General features: G+C 43.5%; 1 protein-coding gene across 3 annotated transcripts; it reads left to right on the top strand.

The window, feature by feature from the left end:
• The first annotated feature begins 9,348 nt into the window (after positions 1 to 9,348).
• Positions 9,349 to 22,015, top strand: LOC123993475 (arf-GAP with Rho-GAP domain, ANK repeat and PH domain-containing protein 1-like). Of its 3 annotated transcripts, none has more exons than XM_046295655.1 (24): positions 9,349 to 9,470; positions 13,524 to 13,665; positions 13,762 to 13,817; positions 14,294 to 14,654; positions 14,860 to 14,964; positions 15,378 to 15,509; positions 15,650 to 15,710; positions 15,839 to 15,959; positions 16,051 to 16,211; positions 16,328 to 16,434; positions 16,603 to 16,802; positions 16,911 to 16,996; positions 18,560 to 18,742; positions 18,997 to 19,171; positions 19,329 to 19,397; positions 19,481 to 19,601; positions 19,694 to 19,793; positions 19,933 to 20,125; positions 20,273 to 20,318; positions 20,445 to 20,608; positions 20,714 to 20,923; positions 21,364 to 21,469; positions 21,567 to 21,714; positions 21,838 to 22,015. In XM_046295655.1, the coding sequence occupies exons 1-24, from the start codon at positions 9,401 to 9,403 to the stop codon at positions 21,889 to 21,891; spliced, it is 3,171 nt and encodes a 1,056-aa protein (XP_046151611.1). In that variant the 5' UTR covers positions 9,349 to 9,400; the 3' UTR covers positions 21,892 to 22,015. The 3 variants fall into 3 exon arrangements, with proteins under 3 accessions (XP_046151611.1, XP_046151621.1, XP_046151630.1); XM_046295665.1 differs by lacking the exon at positions 9,349 to 9,470 and adding an exon at positions 12,468 to 12,726; XM_046295674.1 differs by lacking the exons at positions 9,349 to 9,470; positions 13,524 to 13,665; positions 13,762 to 13,817 and having other exon boundaries at positions 14,577 to 14,672.
• The last annotated feature ends 2,594 nt before the right edge of the window (positions 22,016 to 24,609 follow it).

The raw sequence follows: 24,609 nt of genomic DNA, 5'->3' as shown, positions 1-24,609 counted from the left end.
TATGAAAGGTTTGAGTGATGTAGGGAGGCTACAGTTCTTTATTCTGAGCAGTAGATGGCGGCAATGACGTCAAATAGGGAACAATTTGGTTAAAACATTGAGTGAATGATTGAAATTGCTCAAGCTAGAGCAAGATCACATCAGATGTGGTTGGTACTTCAAATTGAGAAGTCATCCCATAAGAGTTACTCGTTTGATGGTGGTGATTATGATGACCGTGCCAGACTAACCAAACCTGGGGCCCTGGGGGAAAAAACAAAAACATTTTATTTTAACAAACACCATTTTGATGTTTTAATTGTACTAATTTTGCCTTGGGACTGAGGGAAACATTTTGTTTTAAAGCTAATTTTCTGCAGTTCTACACATTTTGCCATGGGGGGGGGTTTACTGTAAAATATGGAAGTGGATCTTTGTCATGGGGCGATTTTTCTTCCACTGGTCCTGGCGCCCTTAAGATCAACAACAATCATGAACCTTAATCAGTACCAGGCCATTATAGCCAAAAACCTTTTTGAGGCTGACACTTGGCCGCAAGTGGATCTTCCAGCAACACAATAACCCCAAGCACACATCAAAATCCACAAAGAAATGGTTCGGCTGGTGAGGTCCGTGTAGTGCTCCCTACAGTGCTCCAGAGCCGCCTCCAAGGAGGAACGTCCACCAGAGCTGTTGCCAGATAATTTCATTTTGTAAATAGGTTAATTGATACTCACCAGACGGCTTGCTTGCTTGTTTGTTTGATTATTTTGGGATTTAAGGTCCGGAATGATATATCCATATTTTTTATTTATTTTTTACATCTCCTTTTGTTTGGGTATTTGGCCTGGCTGGGAAGCTTCAATTGCCGGAGAACACTGAATCCAGCAAATATACACTGCTCAAAAAAATAAAGGGAACACTTAAACAACACAATGTAACTCCAAGTCAATCACACTTCTGTGAAATCAAACTGTCCATTTAGGAAGCAACACTGATTGACAATAAATTTCACATGCTGTTGTGCAAATGGAATAGACAACAGGTGGAAACTATAGGCAATTAGCAAGACACCCCCAATAAAGGAGTGGTTCTGCAGGTGGTGACCACAGACCACTTCTCAGTTCCTATGCTTCCTGACTGATGTTTTGGTCACTTTTGAATGCTAGCGGTGCTTTTTGGTAGCATGAGACGGAGTCTACAACCCACACAAGTGGCTCAGGTAGTGCAGCTCATCCAGGATGACACATCAATGCGAGCTGTGGCAAGAAGGTTTGCTGTGTCTGTCAGCGTAGTGTCCAGAGCATGGAGGCGCTACCAGGAGACAGGCCAATACATCAGGAGACGTGGAGGAGGCCGTAGGAGGGCAACAACCCAGCAGCAGGACCGCTACCTCCACCTTTGTGCAAGGAGGAGCAGGAGGAGCACTGCCAGAGCCCTACAAAATGACCTCCAGCAGGCCACAAATGTGCATGTGTCTGCTCAAACGGTCAGAAACAGGCTCCATGAGGGTGGTATGAGGGCCCGACGTCCACAGGTGGGGGTTGTGCTTACAGCCCAACATCGTGCAGGACGTTTGGCATTTTCTAGAGAACACCAAGATTGGCAAATTCGCCACTGGCGCCCTGTGCTCTTCACAGATGAAAGCAGGTTCGCATTGAGCATGTGACAGAAGTGAGAGTCTGGAGACGCCGTGGAGAACGTTCTGCTGCCTGCAACATCCTTCAGCATGACCGGTTTGGTGGTGGGTCAGTCATGGTGTGGGGTGGCATTTCTTTGGGTGCAGAGGTAACCTGACTGCCATTAGGTACCGAGATGAGATCCTCAGACCCCTTGTGAGACCATATTCTGGTGCGGTTGGCCCTGGGTTCCTCCTAATGCAAGACAATGCTAGACTGTTCCCCAGACCTGAATCCAATTGAGCACATCTGGGACATCATGTCTCGCTCCATCCACCAACGCCACATTGCACCACAGACTGTCCAGGAGTTGTAGGTAGGTCATACAGGCACGTGGAGGCCACACACACACTACTGAGCCTCATTTTGACTTGTTTTAAGGACGTTACATCAAAGTTGGATCCGCCTGTAGTGTGGTTTTCCACTTTAATTTTGAGTGTGACTCCAAATCCAGACCTCCATGGGTTGATACATTTGATTTCCATTGATCATTTTTGTGTGATTTTGTTGTCAGCACATTCAACTATGTAAAGAAAAAAGTATTTAATAAGAATATTTCATTCATTCAGATCTAGGATGTGTTATTTTAGTGTTCCCTTTATTTTTTTGAGCAGTGTATATTTGTGGATCAACCATCCATCAATTCTTAAGAAGTATCCTCACTGTATAATGCTGAATAGATTTGTTGATTTATTTCATTGTCACAACAAATTACTTCAATCATTAACATTACAATTAAAATGGCTGTGGTTGTTGTGTCTATTTCCAGCGATGTAAAAACTGATGTCAAGGAAAATGAGACCTGGAGCAAGGTTGTGGGTCAAAACACCCCAAAGGAGACTGTTTTACCTCTTTTTATCATGGAGAGAGAAATCCTGACAAAGGAGGAGGCCATACAACAGCCATACCACAAAGGAGGAGCTCTACCACAGTCTCATTCATGAAATTCATCCAAACCAGGTCAGCACAGAGAGTACGTGCACTCTGGCGTATGTATCTTCTCAGTAAGGAAGCAAAAGCCAAGATTCTGATCAGAGGAATAACAGTCAGAGGAAAACATGTCTTGTTCAAAGAGAATAATCTGTTCGGTTTGAAGTTGCGCGTGGCTGACCAGAACTCAATTCGAGTTACAATTAAAGAACTAACTGAATCTGCTGATGATAGTGTTGTGACTTAGTTTCTGGCTATAGCTGGATGTAAGGTGGTGGGGAGAGTGATTAGGCACATGATAAGATACAAGGGTCAACTTACAAACTCCTCCAGTGGAGATTGATTTGTGTATGTTGAAGCAGCATCCATCATTCCTATAACATGGTCTGTAAAGATGGGCCCCTCACTGGATCAAAGTATTTTATGATGGACAAGGTCCTGCGCCTATATAGGACTGGCTGACGCAATCCCACGCTAGAGGGGGTCAGGAGATGCAAGAGTACAGTCCTACTCCACTGGACAGCATAAAGTGCATAGAGGAAACGTCACACTATTTGCCGGACAACAATCATGTCCCCGTGAGTAGGGCAGACGTGTCCCATATCTCAGCCCGAAATGACTGAGATTGAAGAGAATAATTCCTCGGCTACCAAGGACAAAGATGGAGTGAATTGGAACATTGGAGAATGGTACCTGATGAGCCAGAGTCTGCAACATTGACCTCTCATTCCAAGAAAATGAGGAAGAAAAAAGAAAGATGCTAAAAATGAAGCTGGGAAAGTGGCTACTGAGATGAGTGACTATCATAACCCAATAGAAAACCTTCAGGTTAATAAGAGATCCCGAAGACGGTGCGACTCTCTGGGGAATACAAAAGAAGGCAGCCAAACATCAATGCTGGCCTTCATTCAAACAATCCGGAATCAACATACACCCAAGCGGCCCAGGGTACAAGCCCCCAACAGAGTCTGGAGTTAGGTCACCTGCAGAAAGAAATATGGAGATATGGAGGATGTAATTTTGGGGAGAAGTGGAGAAAAGTCCCCCTAAATAGCCATCCAAACTGAAATCATGAAGGATAGAAATCATCTATATTTGAGTAACCTATATTATCTGGTTCAGAGAAGGACATTCTGTGTTTGTGAGCATAACGTCTGTCGCTAACATGGCTTTTCAAGAGAATTGAGCAATCTGCTGATAATTCCATTTTAATGCCAACTCTTGATACATGTCCCAAACAAAACCTGCCTTCGAGTCAAACTCAGTTCCCTTAACCCAGGGATTAGAAAACGTTGTACCACGAAACCTTTTCAACCCGTTAATCAGGCTAAAATGCTCTGGGACCCTACGTTCCAAGCCTAGAAGAATATTGGGAGGTCATCTGAATATTCGTAGCATTATTTCTAAGAGTGAACAGGTAGAACATTTATTGAACGACTCTAATCTAGATTTTTTTCTGTTTCTCCGAGACATGGCTGAAGAAATCTCCTATTTCTGCCTTTAATGTCCAAACTGGCAGCTTCATTAAATAGAACCCGCAAAACAAGAAGGCCAGTATCCCAGAGTCGCCTCTTCACTGTTGACTTTGTGTTTTGCGGGAACTATTTAATGAAGCTGCCAGTTAAGGACCAGTTCGGTGTCTGTTTCTCAAACTAGACACTCTAATGTACTTGTCCTCTTGCTCAGTTGTACACCGGGGCCTGCCATTTCTCTTTCTATTCTGGTTAGAGCCCGTTTGCGCTGTTCTGTGAAGGGAGTAGTACACAGCGTTGTACGAGATTTTCAGTTTCTTGGCAATTTCTCGCATGGAATAGCCATTTCTCAGAACAAGAATAGACTGACGAGTTTTAGAAGAAACTCTTTGTTTCTGTCCATTTTGAGCCTGTAATCGAACCTACAAATGCTGATGCTCCAGATACTCAACTAGTCTAAAGAAGGCCAGTTTTATTGCTTCTTTGATCAGAACAACAGTTTTCAGCTGTGCCAACATAATTGCAGAAGGGTTTTCTAATGATCAATTAGCCTTTTAAAATGATAAACTGGGATTAGCTATCACAACGTGCCATTGGAACACAGGAGGGATGGTTGCTGATAATGGGCCTCTACGCCTATGTAGATATTCCATTAAAAATCAGCCGTTTCCAGCTACAATAGTCATTTACAACATTAACAATGTCTACACTGTATTTCTGATCAATTTGATGTTATTTTAATGGACCAAAAATGGCTTTTCTTTCAAAAACAAGGACATTTCTAAGTGACCCCAAACTTTTGAACGGTAGTGTAAATATCAACAAGACTGTTTGTATGTACTTCCCTAAGAAATCCATTGATTCTTCCCAACGAGCTGTTCATGTTAATGGGGAGAATCTGAAAGTTGTGTCTAACTTCAGGTATCTTGGTTTCATTTTGGACTCCAACTCGACATGTAAGAAACATGTGAAGAAGGTGGTTAACACGGTTAAGTTTGGATTGTCCAACTTTAGGTTGATAAGACCTTTCCTTCCTCTGGAGGCCGCCAAACTATATATGCATGCTGTGATGTTCTCACATCTGGGATATTTCCTCACATGCTGGTCACAAGCAGGAGCTACTATCCTGAAACCAATTGAATCACTCTACAAACACTTAACATTTGCAATGCACATGGACTTGAGAAGCTGCAATGATTATTGTGCTTTTAAATTTAAATTTGAAACATGGCTAAAATCTATCCAAACCTGTACACATAAGTTATCTGTGGTTCCTCAAGACGACAGTTGATGATCGTGTTGTTGTTAGAATGATATATTATTGGATGTAATGTATTTGTATTTTGTATTGTTTTAGTGAGTATGTGTATTGTGGCTATGTAATTGTCCTTAGCTTCTCTGGAACTATGGGTGCAAACCCCGGCACATTTACATGGATGTTGCATTATTGTAATATTGCTGTTGATTAATGTGCATTATCCCCTATAAAAATCAAAATACATTTAAAAAAAATAATTGACCACAAAATCAACATTTTGCATCTCAGTCTCCGGACTTGAACCCAATTAAAAAATCTTTGGTTTGAATTGAAGTGGGCAGTCCTTAAGCACAGACAGAAGGATTTCAATGATCTGGAAAAATTATGTATGGAGGAATGGTCCCTCCCAATGTATTTCCAATCTCATGAACATTTTTAGGAAAAGGCTTAGTGTCGTTATCCTCGCAAGGTGAGGTATTGAAACCGGGTGCAAATCATTTTGTCAGGTTAGTGTTTTTTGTCATGAATCTTATTCTGGAGAGTGGTCACTAGCTGGCACAGCCACAAAATTATAAAATCTGATTTAATCCTAACCTTAACCGCACTGCTAACCCTAATGCCTAACCCAAAAAGCATATTTTTGTTTTTATGAATTTTTACAAATTAGCCAATTTTGACTTCATAGCAAAGCAGAAATCTTTCACTTCTGCCTCAAGGACAAGACTCATCCCAATAAACATCAACCCTGCATAATGTTGACACCTATCTTTTTTAGAGAGAAATATATAAACAAAATCTCTTTCTCTGAGAAATTAGTATAAAATATTAGTAAAATATTAGTATTAGTATAAAATAATATAATTTCAAAAACATTTTTTTGGGGGGGGGGATATTTGTATTATTTATTTTATACAATATTTTTTGCTCATCATTATCAAGGGTTCGAGTAATTCTGGACCTGACTGTATATCTGTTCTATTGGTGAATGTGCAACCACTAAAGATCAAACTGGATGAGCTCCGCTCGAGACGATCCTATCAACGGGACATGAAAAACTGTAATGTGCTATGTTTCTCAGAGTCGTGAAACAACAGTAAGATGAAGGGGGGACTGGTGTGTTTCTTTATTAACAGCAGCTAGTGCACAATCTCTAATGTTAAGAAAGTCTCAGGTTTTGCTCGCCTGAATTAGAATACCTCATGATAAGCTGCAAACCATACTATTGACCAAGAGGGTTTTCATCTATATTTTCCGTAGCTGTCTATTTACCACCACAAACCGATGCTGGCACTAAGACCACACTCAACCAGTTGTATTGGGCCATAAGCAAACAAGAAAATGCACATTCAGAGGCAGCGTTTCTCTTTGCTGGTGATTTTAATGCAGGGAAACTGAAATGCGTTTTACTTAATTTTTTACCATCATGCCACTTGTGCAGCTAGAGATGACAAAACTCTAGATCAACTTTATTCCACACACAGAAACGAATACAACACCCTCCCCTGTCTTTTGCAAATCAGACCGTAACTTCATCTTCCTGCTTCCTGCTTACAAGCAAAATCACAAACAGGAAGTACCACTGACGCACTTAATACGGAAGTGGTCCGATTAAGCAGATGCTAAGCTAGGACTGTTTCGCTAGCACAGATTGGAATATGTTCAGGGATTCATCCGATAAAATTTAGGAGTTTATCACATCAGTCACAGGCTTCATTAATAAGTGCATCGACGACATCCTCCCCACAGTGTACGTACGTACGTACCCCAACCAGAAGCCATGGATTACAGGCATCATCCACACTGAGCTAAAGGCTAGAGCTTCCACTTTCAAGGAGCGGGCACTAATCCGGACGCTTATAGGATATTCCGCTACAACCCCCGGTGTGCCATCAAACAGGCAAAGCGTCAATACAGGGCTAAGTTCAAATCCTACTATGCCAGATCTGATGGTCGACGGATGTGGCAGAACTTGCAAACCATCACTGACAACAAAAGGGAAGCCCAGCCGATACGTGCCTATCGACGCAAGCCTACCAGACAAGCTAAATGCCTTCTATGCTTGCTTTGAGGCAAGCAACACTGCTCTCCATAGCAGATGTTAGTAAGACCTTTAAACAGGTTAACATTCGCAAGGCCGCGTGGCCAGATGGAATACCAGGACGAGTACTCAGAGCATGCGCTGACCAGCTGGAAAGTGTCTTCACTGACATTTTCAACGTATCCCTGACCCGGTCTGTAATACCAACTTGTTTCAAGCTGATTACCACAGTCCCGTGACCAAGATCGCAAAGGTAACCTGCCTAAGTGACTATCGCCCCATAGCACTCACATCTAAAACCATTAAATGGTTTGAAAGGCTGGTCATGGCTCACATCAACACCATCATCCAAGACACCCTGGACCCACTCCAATTCACATACTGCCCCAATAGATCCACAGATCCACAATCCACATTGCCCTCACTCACCTGTACAAAAGGAATATCTATGTAAGAATGCTGTTCATTGACTTCAGCTCAGTATTCAACACTATAGTCCCCTCCAAGCTCATCACCGTGCTCAGGAACCTGTGACTGAACACCTCCCTCTGCAACTGGATCCTGGACTTCCTGACAGGCCACCCCCAGGCGGTAAGGGTAAGCAACAACACATCCGCCACACTGACCATCAACACGGGGCCCCTCATGGATGTGTGCTTAGTCCCCTCCTGTACTCCCTGTTCACCCACGACTGTGTCGCCGTGCACGATTCCAACACCATCATCAAGTTTGTTGACGACACGACAGTGGTAGGACTGATGACGATGAGGCAGCCTATAGGGAGGAGGTCAGAGACCTGGCAGTATGGTTCCAGGACAACAACCTCTCCCTCAACGTCAGCAAGACAAAAAAGCTCATTTTGGACTACAGTAAATGGAGGGCCAAGCACGCTCCCATCCACATCGATGGGTCTGTAGTGGAGTTGGTTGAGAACTTCAAGTTCCTCAGTGTCCACATCACTAAGGAATTAACGTAGTCTACACACACCTGCGTAGTTGTGAACAGGGCAAGACATCGCCTCTTCGTCCTCAGGAGCCTGGAAAGATTTAGCATGACCCTCCGATCCCCACAAGGTTCTACAGCTGCACCATTGAGAGCATCTTGACTGGCTGCATCACCGCTTGGTACTGCAACTGTGGTAAGGCGCCCTACCGCAAGGCACTACAGAGGGTGGGGAATACGGACCAGTACATCACTGGGGCTGAGCTCCCTGCATTTCAGGACCTCTATACAAGGTGTAAGAGGAAGGCCCAAAAAATGGACAAAGAGAATGTGTTCTCTGCTACCGCATGGCAAGCGGTACCAGTGTAGCAAGTCTGGAACCAACAGCACCCTGAACAGCTTCTACCCCCAAGACTGTTAAACAAGACGACTAAATAGCTCATCAAATGGTAACCCACTGCTGCTACTGTCTATTATCTATCCTGTTGCAGAGTCCCTTTAACCCTACCTATATGTACATAGCAACCGCAACTACGTCGACTCGGTTCTGGTATTCCCTGTATTGCCGTGTTATTTTTACTCGTCATTGTTATTCGTTATTCACTGTGTATTTATTCCTTGTGTCATTATTTACATTTTTACCCGTAAATAAGCATTTCACTTTAAACTACACCTGTTATTTACAAAGCATGTGACAAATAAAATGGTATTTTATTTATACACTGAGTGTACAAAACGTGCTCTTTCCATGACACCGACTGACCAGGTGAATCCAGGTGGAAGCTTTGATCCCTTATTGATGTCACCTGTTCAATCCACTTCAATCAGTGTAGATGAAGTGGAGAAGGCAGGTTCAAGAAGGATGTTTAAGCCTTGAGACAATTGAGACATGGATTGTGTATGTGTGCCATTCAGAGGGTGAATGGGCAAGACAAAAGATTGAAGTGCCTTTGAACTGGATATGGTAGTAGGTGCCAGGTGCACCGGTTTGAGCGTGTCCAGAACTGCAACACTGCTGGGTTTTTCACACTCAACAGTTTCCCGTGTGTATGAAGGAAGGTCCACCACCCGAGCAGTGAATCAAATTCTCTGTCAGAAGTGGATGACAGACAGCTCCTTCAAGCCTTTATCCCGATGGATGCCAGTGGGACCGAATTGTCGAAGTGCACAAGGTACGTCGAAGCGCAGTGGCATCTTCTTGAGAGCAATGCGAGCGTCATCGGACATCAGGCTAACTTTACAGAGCCTGATATGTCTGCATGGCTGGACCTGATGACAAATCTACATTTCTGTGGAGGTGTCCATGCACATTTTTACAGTGGGCTACATGCTCCATAAATAAGTAGGCTAGGTGTTATAAAAAATAATAATAAAAGTGCAGGTATGCAAAAGCACTTTTTACCCATTCAATTTTTTACAAATAATTTATGAATTAAGTTGCATATTAGGATTACTATTATGATTATCTTTCAGTAGGCCTAATAATCTACTAACAGTGGCACTTATGACATAGCAAGGCGATGAATGGGATAGGCCCATTAAAATCCTGCTAAAGAAAAAGCTTGATTGCGATCTTGTTTTCCAGCGGGACTTGGTCTGTACCCTCCGTCCTATGAAACCAATGAGCCAGACTATTTACAATGTTGGGGTCGTGGCATGGGGCCATCATATTCAGAGGGCTGTCAGACAGGGGAGCATCCTGTCACAGACATGGAATAGGGAAGACCGATGGTTGTAAGAGAGAGGTTGTTTGATGTACTACATTAAGAATGTGATAAGAACAACGTCGTCTGTCTGCTACAAAATGGGATAGGTATTATCTCTACGTGTGTGAAGTGATACAATCTACCCCGTCTCCCGGGGCAATTGTAACAGAGCTTGGGGTGAAATGTAACAAGTGCAAGAAAATGCATAAATCATGACATGGAACGAAATATCGAAAGCCTTTTTTGAGAAGATGAGAACAACATTGCCATGTTTAATATTTGTATGGCTGACCATAATAAAATAATGATACAAATCATAATGTTTATTATTTTTACACTCCATTAACTGGCCCTTCTCAACATCTGAACTAAACAACTGAATGTTTGTGGTGTGTGTGTGAGTTCGAGAGAGACAGAGCGGTGGCGTGTGCATGTGCACCCGCGCTGTGAGAGTGAGTGCTGGACATGCTGTTGCAACTAAGTTTGACCCTTGCAGCCATTAGCTAGCTTCAATTTTGGCTACATGTTAAAACTTTAGCATTGCTAACTTACGTCAAAGACAGACACCCACTGGTTATAAAGCTGATATACATTTGATGAATCTAACTGCAAAGCAGGTGATGCCATCACAAAAACAAATTTGGTCAAATGATTTTCTTTACCTCAGTCTTTATTTTTTTCTCAATAAAATCTGCAGTCTGTCACAGGGTCTTGCTTCTTCATATTAGGGTTGAGGACTAAACTGAGCAAGTGCACAGTGAGTCACATTATTCTAGCTTGTTACTGATTGTAGGTATTGAGAGTATCCCCGGCCTCCCTTACCCTATAAAGTGTCATTGTGTTCAACATATTCATCATGTCAAAGTAACTCAACAATCCACCCACTGGGCACACCACCTCATTTCAACGTGGATAATTGGGTAATCTTTGGTTGAGATGTTGATCAATGAGATTACAACCTACATTCACCCACTCAAAAAGAAGACAAAAGTTAGTAGAATGTCCAATGTGTTATAACTATGATTTCAACCATCTAAAAGCACAACCAAATTCCAGTGGAAAAACAATGTCTGATTTTTGGTTTAGCCGTCACCCAAATGTCTATCACTGTGCTTTCAACCATTTTAATAAGCACACTAAAGTTGAAATACAATGTCAGAAATTGTGTTTATTTATACAATCGTTTGTGTCATCACTGTGCTTCATCTAACAGTACAACCAAATGACCTGTATTGCAGTTGCGATTACATTAAAAGTACACCGTGCAAGTAATCAATGCTGTTAGAGATTGTGCGTAGATTACTACAGCAATTGTCAAGATCTCCACGGACCTGCGACCTTTGCATGCCATCTTGAACGTGCACGCTTTATACGATTACATAAGAATACATCTATAGTCAAGTAACTTCAATGTGGCCATGGATGTTGTTTCTCATTTTAAGGTTGAATGTTAAATGAGTTTGTAATGTTGAATTGTGTTGAATTGACAACGCAACCAAATATCAACATTTAAAGGAGATGCATCTAGGTGCTTGGATAGTTCCATCTGAGCCACTGGCTTCATTCCATTCTTTGACTTAGATTTTTGGTTGCGATGGAGATTTGAATCCAACATATCGTTTATTAATTTGTAGACAAACTGGAATTAATGCCAGACTAAGTCAATAGCACAGATGGAACTATCCAAGCCCTAGATACATCTCCTTCAAATGTTGATATTTGTTTGTGTTGACAACCAATCACAATTCAATATCATTAGAGGATCTAAGTCGCCAGACGTGTTTTTTTGGTGTGATATGTGACAGTTGGCACACTGTTATCAGGACATTGTTATTGTCATTTAAGTCATTCAAGGGAGAAGTTGGTTACCTGTTGCCAGAGGTGCTTCCGGAAATGAAAACCCTGGGGTAATCGGGTTCTGGGAATAAAATAATTCTGACAAAATGTGATTTTTTACTGTACATTCTTACTGTACATACACATAAACATCCACCTGCCCCGAATGACTGGTTGCCACTGCTCCTTTTTAATCACATTGTTTTCTCACTCCGACGTCCGTCTCAAATACTTTTAAGCGGTCCATGACGATGCTAACTCTCTCTCTCTCTCTTAGCTAGCTCGACTATGCACTTGCCTCTGCTAGCAAAACACTTGTGCTAACATTATCTTTACTGTACCACTGAAAGTAACAGTTTTCAATTTGTAAAATCCAATTTCTTCTGGACAGAATAGTTCCTGTAGGTTCTGACTTACTCGTCTGAACCTACAGGAATCTTTTGTTATGTCTCGTGGGTTTCATAACCACATCTTTATAACAGTTCAACAAGGACGAGATGGAAGACAGGAGTTTGGTTCAACCATTTATCTAGAACGTGATCAGTCAACACACGCAAACCCCCCATGATGCTCTGCGAAAAACGCCTATTGCAATGCATAACAGTTACATTGATTGAGCTGTTAATGTTATTCATGTGATAAAACTCATTTACCTGCCCTGCCCATCTGCCAGCCCTTGCAAGCTCAGCTGCCAAACAGGTAATACAGGTGAGACTATGCTGCACAGATTTGTTGCGCGTAGCCCCACACACCGTCACTGTTGTCAGAAAGCAGAACGACCGAAACCCCTTCAGTGTTAGGAGGGTAAGGAGTCTACAAGTTCCCTGGCCTGTTATCACGCTTGTTTGAACATCGCAATTGAGCAGAACAGGAGAGCAGCGACAAGGTAACATTTGAATAATATTATAATATATAATATTTAATTTAGGATTTCAGTATGTTTTTTTTTCTCTTCTATTTTTATTAACACTTTGTTATACAGAAAGCTAGCCATAATGTTCATTCGTAGTTATTTCACATGCTCGGAACAGGGGCAGGTGTTTGTTACCTTTGAACACAGGACAGCATGAACTCAGTTGTGATTCGGGGCTTATAATGGGGGATAAGCTGAAGACTGTAGCTGAGAGCAACATTTCCAACATATACTATTAAAGATGCATTCCAACAACATATTCGTAACATATTGTTTGAATTGGATTCATACAAATAAAATAAAAACATATCATTTGAAATGGATGACGTAGTAGACCTAGTACACAACACATGGGGAACCGTTTTGACTCGTTAGCACCACTCTCAAAACGAATGGCTGAAATAATTTTAAAAAGTTCTGGCCCATCACTTTAAAAATGATTGTTTTTTTTCCCCCCATGAAAATATTGTCAGGGTTATTTAATACGGAAACGCTAACGTTTTGGAGGCTTTCAGACATTTTGAAAAGAAAGAGCAACAATAGTAGCCTACCTATAAACTGTGAGGAGAAAAAAGACAATGAGATTATCTCCAGAATGTGTCTCGGCCTAAGTGTCAAATAAAATGATAGTAGTTGCTATAACATTTAAGACATAAGCCTATTGTCATAGTGCATTTGAATTATTATGTTAGAATGTGTTTGGTCTTTTTAGTTCAGTTAACAATTTTTCATATTAAAAGGCCTTATTAAGATGAAATGTGTCATTTCAGACGTGTGTGTGCCCTACGTGTCTCCTACTGTGAATTCGATGTCTGTCCCCCTCGGTCCAGACATGCCTGTGCCAGTACCTAAACCACGGGCACGGTACAAGCGGGCCGGCAGGAGCTTACAGAGCCAGCTCTCTTCTGAGAGGTGACTTATCCTCATGATGTTTACTTGTTTTACCAAACACCTGATATGTTCTTGGTGATTATTTTCAAATGATATGTTTTTACATTTGTTTTCAAGGGATTTTCTATGTGATACACCTGATCCAGCGGCAAGTACAGGAAATCCTAGCAAAGGTAGACCCTGGTGCTTATCGTGATGACAATGACATTGTTTGATCAATGATAAAGGTTTGGACAACATGTACATTTCCTTTGAAAGAAGATGAGTTTCGTTAGAACTATCCTGTAATAACAGGTCACGTTCAATTGACTCGGCCACAGTGCGTCAGCTTAACGGCTCACCTTTCAACAACTCACCAGTGAGCGATCTGCTATCGTGCTAAACAAGATTTGCAAGTCATAAAAGAGACTACTCCCCCTCTTGTCAATCAATAACGTCTGCATCCTTTTAAATGTGATGCTGAGTTTAATACGCAATCTCCGGTAAAACATTCCTGAAGCTAAAGATAGCTCCAGTGCACTGTCATAATAGCAACACAAGAAAAACTGGTTTTGTTCTAGTCACAGACGTCTGTATGATTCACTGCTTTAATTTCTCACCAGACAATGCATCATATTTTACTGTATGCCATTTTATCTTGGGTTCACAGGTGTTCCACCCACAAATGATTTGCTGGTAGAAAGTGAAGACAACCATGCCATTATCCTAAATGAACCTCCGTTCAGCCCTGCCATCCCCAGCCCGGCTAATGAGAATCAAAGCCAGCATAACTTCCCTCTCTCCAGATCTGATTCTGGAGTGACTCTGTCTTGCTCATTACTGGGCAGTAATGTTCCAGATGGACTCCACAACATATCTGCCTGGTCATCCACCCCTCCATACAGTTCTGCTGCAGATTATGACCCCGATATCACTGTAGTAGCTGACTGGGCAAAAGACCTTGGATCGGAATCTTCCAATGATGATGATGCCGTTACTGGAGAAATAAAGAACCCATCTCAGATGAACAAGTGAGTTTTGGCTATCAGGTGAGTGAAGTGAGTTTTAGCAAGCAGGTTTAAAGGCATAGTTAACAAAACAGTACAGGCCATGTCCAAAGACAGGGCAGAATATGTATATCGATTTATGTAACAAGCTACAGGTCACAGAAAACATGAGACGGTGGTAGAAACGTTGAAATGGCTTTGTCTCATTCTTCCATGCCTCGGGTTCCAGTGTGGTGTCAAGGCAGGTTGGTGTTGTCCCCAATGGAGAAACCCCTCAGCCTCCTGTGGAACAGGCGTCTATGCAGACCAGACCAATCAAACAAAAGACCCCACGGTACGTCACAGCACCCCATCACAGCAGACAGACAGTTAACAGACAGCTTTCACGGGGAGCTCAATAGAATAAAAATGACCACCTAATCAATAGAAATGTTAAGATAGTACCTGACCGATATCGACGTATTTCATGGTTGTAATGGTATGATATAATTGAAAACACATTGAAATTATCATTGGGGTGTAGCCAGATCAGACATGGAACAGCAGCTATTTGACGTTGAGCGTGACATCCTTGTTTACCTAACTCATCTCTGAACTCCGCAAGCACCTTTGTTGATGTATTCAGATCACAGTATTCCGCATACCTATACCTAAATGTGTAGCGTATTTGTTCAAGATAGCTGACAGCTAATGAAACAGTTGTCCACGAGTATGTTTCTGTTCGATAACTCCTCTATTTGTTCACAGTGCTGCCACCATCCGCGTCAGCAGGAGAAAGCAGGCAGGAGCGGGCGGTGGTGGTGCCCAGATAGCAGAGTCCTCTCGTAGGGAGAGTGTTGTGTCCAGATCCAGCTGGCTGGATGTATGGAAGGGACGCAGGTAATGTGGAACACTGTGGGACGGGAGATATGCACTGTTAACATTTCAGCAACACCTTGCCGAAGTCACACTCTTTGATATGACGTTTCAGATTCATTTCTATGTTTTTGGAAATGTTGAGATACTTTGTGTCCCTGAAGGCACAATGTTCTGTGGGCCACCCTGGATGGACAGTTGGTATCACTGTGGAAGAAACGCACAGTGAGTGAACCACCACCACACTATTGTTCAATGGACCCTTCCTTTGAGTTTTGGCTTAATGTTTGTTATGACATTATTGTATCTCCCGGGCTATGCCTCGCACTATTCCCCCATCTTCTGTGCTGCAGGACAAGTTCACAGACATAGTGTTCCACGTGTCAAGCATCACCGACGTCCGTAAGCAGGAGAAAGGACGCTTCTCCGTTTACTTCAGCAAGAAACACTTTGAGTTCATGGCACACAACAAAGGTGAGCCGCTGATGGATGTAGACTCTCCCTTTGGTTCCGAGTGGGTTTTGTGCTGTGACCTGACTCTCCCCACCTCTCTCCCTGGTCCCAGAGGTGCAGGAGGGCTGGGTGACTTCCCTTCTGGCTTCTCGTGGGCGGGAACCCCCAGTCCCTCCGGAACAGCATGGAGCCCTGACCATGAAGGGCCCTCGCAACAACAGAGTGTACGCTGCCATCTGTGGACACAACCTATGGATCTACAACAATAAAGAGGTGAGGATAGGGAACAGGGCTCAGCTATGCTCCATCAGTATATGATTGTTTGATGATTCCAGAAGACATCTTCAGTGTGTTTTGTTTCACTCCGTTACTATCATTGTGCCGTGCAGGACTTCCAGTTGGGGGTTGGGATGACCTTTGTGTCCATGAACGTGGCGTCAGTGAAGCAGACTGGCCGTCATAGCTTCAGCCTCATCACACCGTACAAAACCTTCAAGTGAGTGTCCAGCTCCTTCTCTCTCTCTGTCTCTCTCTCTCACTGTCTCTCAGTCTGAGCTGACTCAAGACAATTGCTCTTCTCACAGATTATCCCATTATCTGGCCAGGTGCATTTGAGCACCTTGCTTTACTGGCTACTGAAATGCACAGTATTTGTGTACTCTAGTTTCTCCACAGACTCGTTGAGGGAGCTGGGCGTGTGGCTGGAGAGCCTGACCCAGGTGATCCGCAGTGCCCTGTCATGCAGCGAGGTGGCCGAGCGACTCTGGGCCAGCCCATGGAACAAAGTGTGTGCCGACTGTGGCTGTGCCAACCCTGAGTGGGCCTCAGTCAACCTGCTGGTGGTCATCTGTGAGGCTTGTGCAGGTGAGCCGGTACTGCGGTGAGCCTAAATAAGTAGGCACAGAATGAGTATGGATTGCGAAATTTGCTCGACATGACCTTTGCTAATAGTTTCCTTATTGTTTCTCTAAGGCCAGCATCGGTCTTTGGGCATGCATGTGTCCAAAGTGAGAAGCCTGAAGTTGGACATTAAAGTGTGGACCGAACCTCTGATTCTGGTGAGATTACTTTTCCTGTAATAGTGCTACAGTGTATGTCTTGCCAAATACTCAGTCTAAAATAGCAATGTGAAAATAGGCACTACTATATAAACTCAGCAAAAAAAGAAACGTCCTCTCACTGTCAACTGCGTTTATTTTCAGTGAACTTAACGTGTAAATATTTGTATGAACATAACAAGATTCAACAACTGAGACATAAACTGAACAAGTTCCACAGACATGTGACTAACAGAAATGGAATAATGTGTCCCTGAACAAAGGGGTGTTCAAAATCAAAAGTAACAGTCAGTATCTGGTGTGGCCACCAGCTGCATTAAGTACTGCAGTACATCTCCTCCTCATGGACTGCACCAGATTTGCAGGTTCTTGCTGTGAAATGTTACACCACTCTTCCACAAAGGCAAGCTGCAAGTTCCCGGACATTTCTGGAGGCAATGGCCCTAGCCCTCACCCTCTGATCCAACAGGTCCCAGACATGCTCAATAGGATTGAGATCTGGGCTCTTCGCTGGCCATGGCAGAACACTGACATTCCTGTCTTGCAGAAAATCATGCACAGAACAAGCAGTATGGCTGGTGGCATTGTCATGCTGGAGGGTCATGTCGGGATGAGCCTGCAGGAAGGGTACCACATGAGGGAGGAGGATGTCTTTCCTGTAACTCACAGACTTGAGATTGCCTGCAACACACTGCCCCAGACCATGACGGACCCTCCACCTCCAAATCGATCCTGCTCCAGAGTACAGGCCTCAGTGTAACGCTCATTCCTTTGACGATAAACGCAAATCCGACCATCACCCCTGGTGAGACAAATGCGACTCGTCAGTGAAGAGCACTTTTTGCCAGTCCTGTCTGGTCCAGCAACGTTGGGTTTGTGCCTATAGGCGACGTTGTTGCCTGTGATGTCTGATGAGGACAGGCCTACAAGCCCTCAGTCCAGCCTCTCTCAGCCTATTACGGACAGTCTGAGCACTAATGGAGAGATTGTGCGTTCCTGGTGTAACTCGGGCAGTTGTTGTTGCCATCCTGTACCTGTCCCGCAGGTGTGATGTTCGAATGTACCGATCCTGTGCGGGTGTTGCTACACGTGGTCTGCCACTGCGAGGACGATCAGCTGTCCGTCCTGTCTCCCTGTAATGCTGTCTTAGGCGTCTCACAGTACGGACATTGCAATTTATTGCTCTGGCCACATCTGCAGTCCTCATGCGTCTTTGCAGCATGCCTAAGGCACATTCACGCAGATAAGCAGGGACCCTGGGCATCTTTCTTTTGGTGTTTTCAGAGTCAGTAGAAATGCCTATTTAGTGTCCTAAGTTTTCAAAACTGTGATCTTAATTGCCTACCTAAGCTGTTAGTGTCTTAATGACCGTTCCACAGATGCTTATTCATTAATTGTTTATGATTCATTGGACAAGCATGGGAAACATTAATTTACAATGAAGATCTGTTGAAGTTATTTGGATTTTTACGAATTATCTTTGAAAGACAGGGTCCTGAAAAAGGGACGTTTCTTTTTTGCTGAGTTTACATATACAAATGATGTTCTCTCTTTCTTCCATAGCTCTTTGTCCATTATGGGAACAAAGCAGCCAATGATGTGTGGGCTCACAATGTGCCGGGTGCAGAGCAGATCCTGCCGGACTCCTCTGTGGATCAGAGGGGGGAGTTCATTAGGGCCAAGTACACCAAAGGTCGATACAGACGGACCCATCCGTTAGCCTCCAGCCAGAACCTGCTCAACAAGGTCAGCCAGCCTCAGCCTACACTGCTGCTATCAACCAGCAGAGGACAGGGACAGTGTACTTATTCAGGTTTTCGTTTAGATCGCTTCCAAACTTGTGTTAGTACACATTTGTAAGCGTCCGTTTCGGATTTCTTTCAATCTTAAAAGATATCAACATACACCTAAACCTCCCAGAGTCTGTACAGGAAAAACTGTGCTAAATGAGAAGTGTTATTGGTTATGGCAACATCAGCCCCTCATCCTATATCCTCCAGAGGCTGTGTGAGATAGTGTGTGGCCCTAATGTCCCAGAGACCATGTCCCTGCTGTGCTCGGGGGCGCGGGTCCTGTGCCACTCAGGGGACCCTCATTGCTCCTCACCCATCTCACTGGCAGAGCGGGCTGGACAGGCCATGCAGACTGAGCTCCTCAGACACAACGAGTACACAGGTATTGACATCAGGGGTCCAGGCTCTAAGATCCACAGTACTGCTGTTGTTTTGTGTTTTTGCGTAGTCTCAACTTGTCACTTTCATGAAGTCAGTACATCAAATGTCGATCTTGTTCATCATGGTTTCTCCTATCTGTTTGTTATTCTCCTGTAAAGAGCCCCCTGCTTATGCTCATCAAAAGCCCAGCAGAGACCCTGCTACCTCTGTCCCCTTGTCTGCTGCAGGTACACGTATACTATGGGTGCATCACAATTGCCTAAAAGGGGACTTCGTAGTGGGTGTGAAATTGTAAATGTGTGTGCGGCAGGAGAGGAGCTCCATGGGAAGTTGGAGGAGGACCGCTTCCTGTTCTCCCAGGAGAACGACTCTGCTGCCTGTGATGTTCTGGACCTGAGGGAGGTCATCTCCATCTTCGACTGCTCCAACGGGTACTGCAACCTCATGAGAAAACACATTTTTATGATTTGATATGTGATGATAAGACATAAGGGTGACTGTTGATTTTCGTCATCCCCCACAGACCAACTCATGCATTTGAGATGGTGACTCTGACGGACCAGTTGCTGTGCAGTTCTGATACAGAAGATGGTTTACTCATACACCTTCTCCATATTCTCAAGGTAGCACCAATAAACAGCTGTGAGGACAGCAACCGTTGTGCCAACTGTACTCTATCCTGTAAAGGGTACAGATAAACAGACGGAACCAATAAAGTCATGTGGTTAAAACTCGTATGTCCCCCCCCCCCCCCCCCGACAGGTGGTGTTGCCCGGGCCCATAGAGGAGGAGCTAGACAGGGGGTTTGCTATGTCCCGGGTGTCTCTGAGGGAGGGAGGAGGCCTGCAGCACAACGAGGTCTGGGCAGTGCTCCGTGGAGGTCAGGTCCTCATCTATCCTACTGACCAGCAGCGCCACAGAGAAAGGCTAACACTCAACCTCGAGACGCAATACAGTAAGTCCCATCTCGCCTCATTGTTCGGACTGCATGTTTACACAGCGTGATGTACATGCCTTGTGCAGATGAGCAGAAGTTTCATGATGAGGTAATATGACTGTGTATCTCACCCAACACTGCCAGTTTTTTTTTTTCTGCCCACAGAGATAGATTCCTCTGAGAACACCATAGAGCTGGTCACTGGAGAGAGGTCAGCACTACAGGAGCACTTTGTAATAACAAGTCACATTCACATTTACTTATGTCATAGCAGCAGTTTTTCAGCATCATTCAAAGGAAGGAATGTATCTATTGCTTGCTCTCTTCTTCCTGCTAGAACCATGTCCATGCAGTTTGAACGAGACCACAGCTGTCAGTCCTGGCACAGCCTACTGAAACGGGCAGTGTCCACAGAGAGGAAGCTGTACCAGCTGCCCCCCAACGCCATTGGCAATGTGCCCCCTGCCATCGAGAGGTGTATCTCACACATCACACAATATGGTGTGTTCCATTTGATACTGGAACAAGTATTGTAGTGATCTGGATAACAAGGAAAAATTATTCTCACGATTCTACATCAGCTCCACTCCTCTCTCTCTCTCCCAGGTTTAAAGGTGGATGGGCTGTACCGGCGCTGTGGCTTGGCCACAAAGATCAGTTGTCTGGTGGAGGCCCTCAGCAGTTCACCTACAACTACACCTCTGGAGACAGACGAAGAGGGTCTCCTGGACGCTGCGGGGGCCCTGAAGCAGTATGTCCGCCAGCAGGTGGTGCTCATACCAGAAACACACAGGAAACTGTGGGTGGAGGCGGCAGGTACTCTTCATCTCTCGTGGACAGACTATGTAAACATAGATGTGTCCTGATACAATGAGACGGGGTAGATAACGAGCAGCATTAGTTCCGGTGCTTTTGGACAAATCACAATTCCGCAGTTGTTAGCATCTTTCAAATATTGGAAGGGGGGGGGATCTTTGGACGATAGACTTGCCTGTAACTTGCAAAGAGAGAGGGTGGAGCTCTGTGTTCCCGGTTCCGATCATTGTTCAATCACTTCTCTTAACACGAATGGACCCAGAACTTAATCGAGCATCTGACCAATTACTCAAGATCCTCTCCCCACAGTTTAGAGTCACCAAGGACATATTTGACCAGTATCTAGAATAACAAACAAACCCCAATGCAGTTGGACATTGTTTAATACAAGCTGTGATTTTAAGTAATGGTGTTCTCATACATCACCTTTGTCACCATAGCTCACACAGAAGAGACCTTTAGACTGACTACATACCGCGGACTACTGAAGAAGCTGCCCCCTGACAACAGAATCACACTCAACGCCCTGTGTGGACACTTCTACATGTAAGAACCACACACGTCCAACGATTGTCAATTTTAAAAGGGCAACGAAATTAACCTGCATGACTAATGGTTCACCGTTGTCAACCCCTCCTTCTAGAGTTCAGCAGTATAGTGCAGAGAACCGTATGACAGCTCAGAACCTGGCGCTGGTGTTTGTCCCCACACTATTCCAGGAGCTGGCCATGAACACTGACATGGTGCAGCTCACCAGAGAGCTCATTATCCACTACACACTCCTCTTCCTGGTAAGACACTTTTGAACTCTACCTCTTCTATTGGGTCATGGAACATATTGCAGCATAAAGCAGTGAAAGACTGACAGTGAACTAGACTAGACATTTATATCTACCATGTCTTGCAATCTACAGGGTAAAGAAGAGGAGTCTGACATGGAGAGTGAAGAACTAATAACTAAGTTATAGAAAAAATATACAGTACCAGTCAAATGTTTGGACACCTACTCATTCCAGGGTTTTTCTTTTTTTTTTGGTACTACATATGGAATCATGTAGTAACCAAAAACGTGTTAAACATATCAACATATCATATATTTATATTTGAGATTCTTCAAAGTAGCCACTCTGCCTTGACGACAGCTTTGCACACTCTTGGCATTCTCTCAAACAGCTTCATGAGGGAGTCACCTGGAAAGCTTTTCAATTAACAGGTGTGCCTTGTTAAAAATGCATTTGTGGAATTTCTTTCCTTAATGCGTTTGAGCCAAATCAGTTGCGTTGTGACAAGGTAGGGGTGCTATACAGAAGATAGCCGTATTTGGTAAAAGACTAAGTCCATATTATGCCAAGAACAGCTCAAATAAGCAAAGAGAAGCGACAGTCCATCATTACTTTAAGACATGGTCAGTCAATTAACTTTTAAAGTTTCTTCAAGTGCCGTTGCAAAAATACATCAAGCGCTATGATGAAACTGGTTCTCATGAGGACCCAGAGGAAGACCCAGAGTTACCTCTGCTGCAGAGGATAAGTTCATTAGAGTTAACTGCACCTCAGATGGCAGCCCAGATAAATGCGTCACAGAGTTCAAGTAGCAGACACATTTCATATCAACTGTTCAGAGGAGACCGCGTGAATCAGGCCTTCATGGTCAAATTGCTGCAAAGAAACCACTACTAAAGGACACCAATAACAAGAAGAGACTTGCTTGGGCCAAGAAACACAAGCATTGGACATTAGACTGGTGGAAATCTGTCCAAATTTGAGATTTTTGGTTCCAACCGCAGAGTAGCTGAACTGATGATCTCCACATGTGTGGTTCCCACCTTGAAGCATGGAGGAGGAGGTGTGATGGTGCTTTGCTGGTGACACTGTCAGTGATTTATTTAGAATTCAAGGCACACTTAACCAGCATGGCTACCACAGCATTCTGCAGTGATACGCCATCCTGTCTGGTTTGCTCTTTGTGGGACTATCATTTGTTTTTCAACAGGACAATGACCCCAAACACACCTCCAGGCTGTGTCAGCGCTATTTGACCAAGAAGGAGAGTGATGGAGTACTGCATCAGATGACCTGGACTCCACAATCACTCTACCTCAACCCAATTGTGATGGTTTGGGATGAGTTGGACCTCAGAGTGAAGGAAAAGCCACCAACAAGTGCTCAGCATATATGGGAACTCCTTCAAGACTGTTGGAAAAGCATTCCTCATGAAGCTAGTCGAGAGAATGCCAAGAGTGTGCAAAGCTGTCATCAAGGCAAATGGTGGCTACTTTGAACAATCTGAAATATAAAATATATTTTGATTTGTTTAACACTTTTTTGGTTACTACATGATTCCATATGTGTAAGTTCATAGTTGTAATGTTTTCACTGTTATTCTACCATGTAGAAAATGGTAAATATAAAGACACTCTTGACTGGGTAGGTATGACCAAATGTTTGACTGGTAATGTATATTTGCCTTTGGCTGTCAAGGAAAGCTTATATTGGAAATATATTTGGTTACAGGGTGCCCTTTCAACTTCTGCTAATTGTGGGGTTAACAAGAACATTTTATCAATAGTCATTTTCAAAACTTCTTTGAACTGTACATTTAGGTCATGGACAGGTTCAAACATATTTATTCAACATGGGGGTTTATTGTCATTTAGGTGACTGTAAAATAATAACAATTGTATGTTATCAAACTGTTCGAAACAGTATTATAACAATAAATAAATAGAAATAAAATGTATGAAATAAACCAAGAAACATGTTTTTTTCCTTCTAATTTATTGGATGTTATCTTTTTTATAATAATATTTTCTTACCCTTATTTTACTGATAAGTTGACTTGAGAGCACATCCTCATTTACAGCAATGACCTGCAGTATGGTTACAGGAAAGAGGGGGGATGAATGAGTCAATTGGAAACTGGGGATGGTTAGGTGGCCATGACGGTATGAGGGCCAGATTGGGAAGTTAGCCAGGACCCCGGGGTTAACAACCATACTCTTACAATAAGCACCATGGGCTCTTTGGTGACCATAGACTCTATGGCTACGGGACCTTGCATTCTTGGTTGATATTACTGAACACTTGAACAATCTGAACAAAATGTTGCAAGGCCGCAAAAAAGTTGTCACACAGTTTTCTGACAACATACATGCATTTAAGTTGAAGCTGACTTTGTGGGAGATGCAACTGGCAAATGGCAACCCTGCTCATTTCCCCTGTCTGAGAGATGTGTGTGTGACCAGACCTGATGCGGACATGAAATGGTACAAAGACAAAATTGCAGGACTACTGCGGGAGTTTGAGAAACGTTTTCAGGTATTTGGTGAACTTGAGACAGAATTTTCAGTTTTTCGCTCACCTTTCACAGTTAAAGCTTCTGATCTGCCGGTCGAAATTCAGCTAGAGATAATTGATTTGCAGTGCGATGCAGATTTGAAGGGCAAATTTGCCTCTGTAGGTCTGGACAGATTTTATCAGTATCTACTACCAGGGTACCCCAAATTAACAGCCCTGGCTGCTAAAATTTTGTGCATGTTTGGGACAACCTACCTTTGTGAACACATTTTCTCAGTGATGAATATCAATAAAACAAAAATGCGTTCAAGGCTCACAAACAAGCACTTAAATGACATTCTGAAAGTGACAGCTAGTCAGGACATGACACCTGGTGTTGATGCACTTGTA

Source organism: Oncorhynchus gorbuscha, linkage group LG02 (genome assembly GCF_021184085.1).
Source record: "Oncorhynchus gorbuscha isolate QuinsamMale2020 ecotype Even-year linkage group LG02, OgorEven_v1.0, whole genome shotgun sequence".
Classification (NCBI taxonomy): Eukaryota; Metazoa; Chordata; class Actinopteri; order Salmoniformes; family Salmonidae; genus Oncorhynchus; species Oncorhynchus gorbuscha.
Note: the sequence above shows the minus strand (reverse complement) of the source record. Positions and strands in the feature narration are given on the sequence as shown.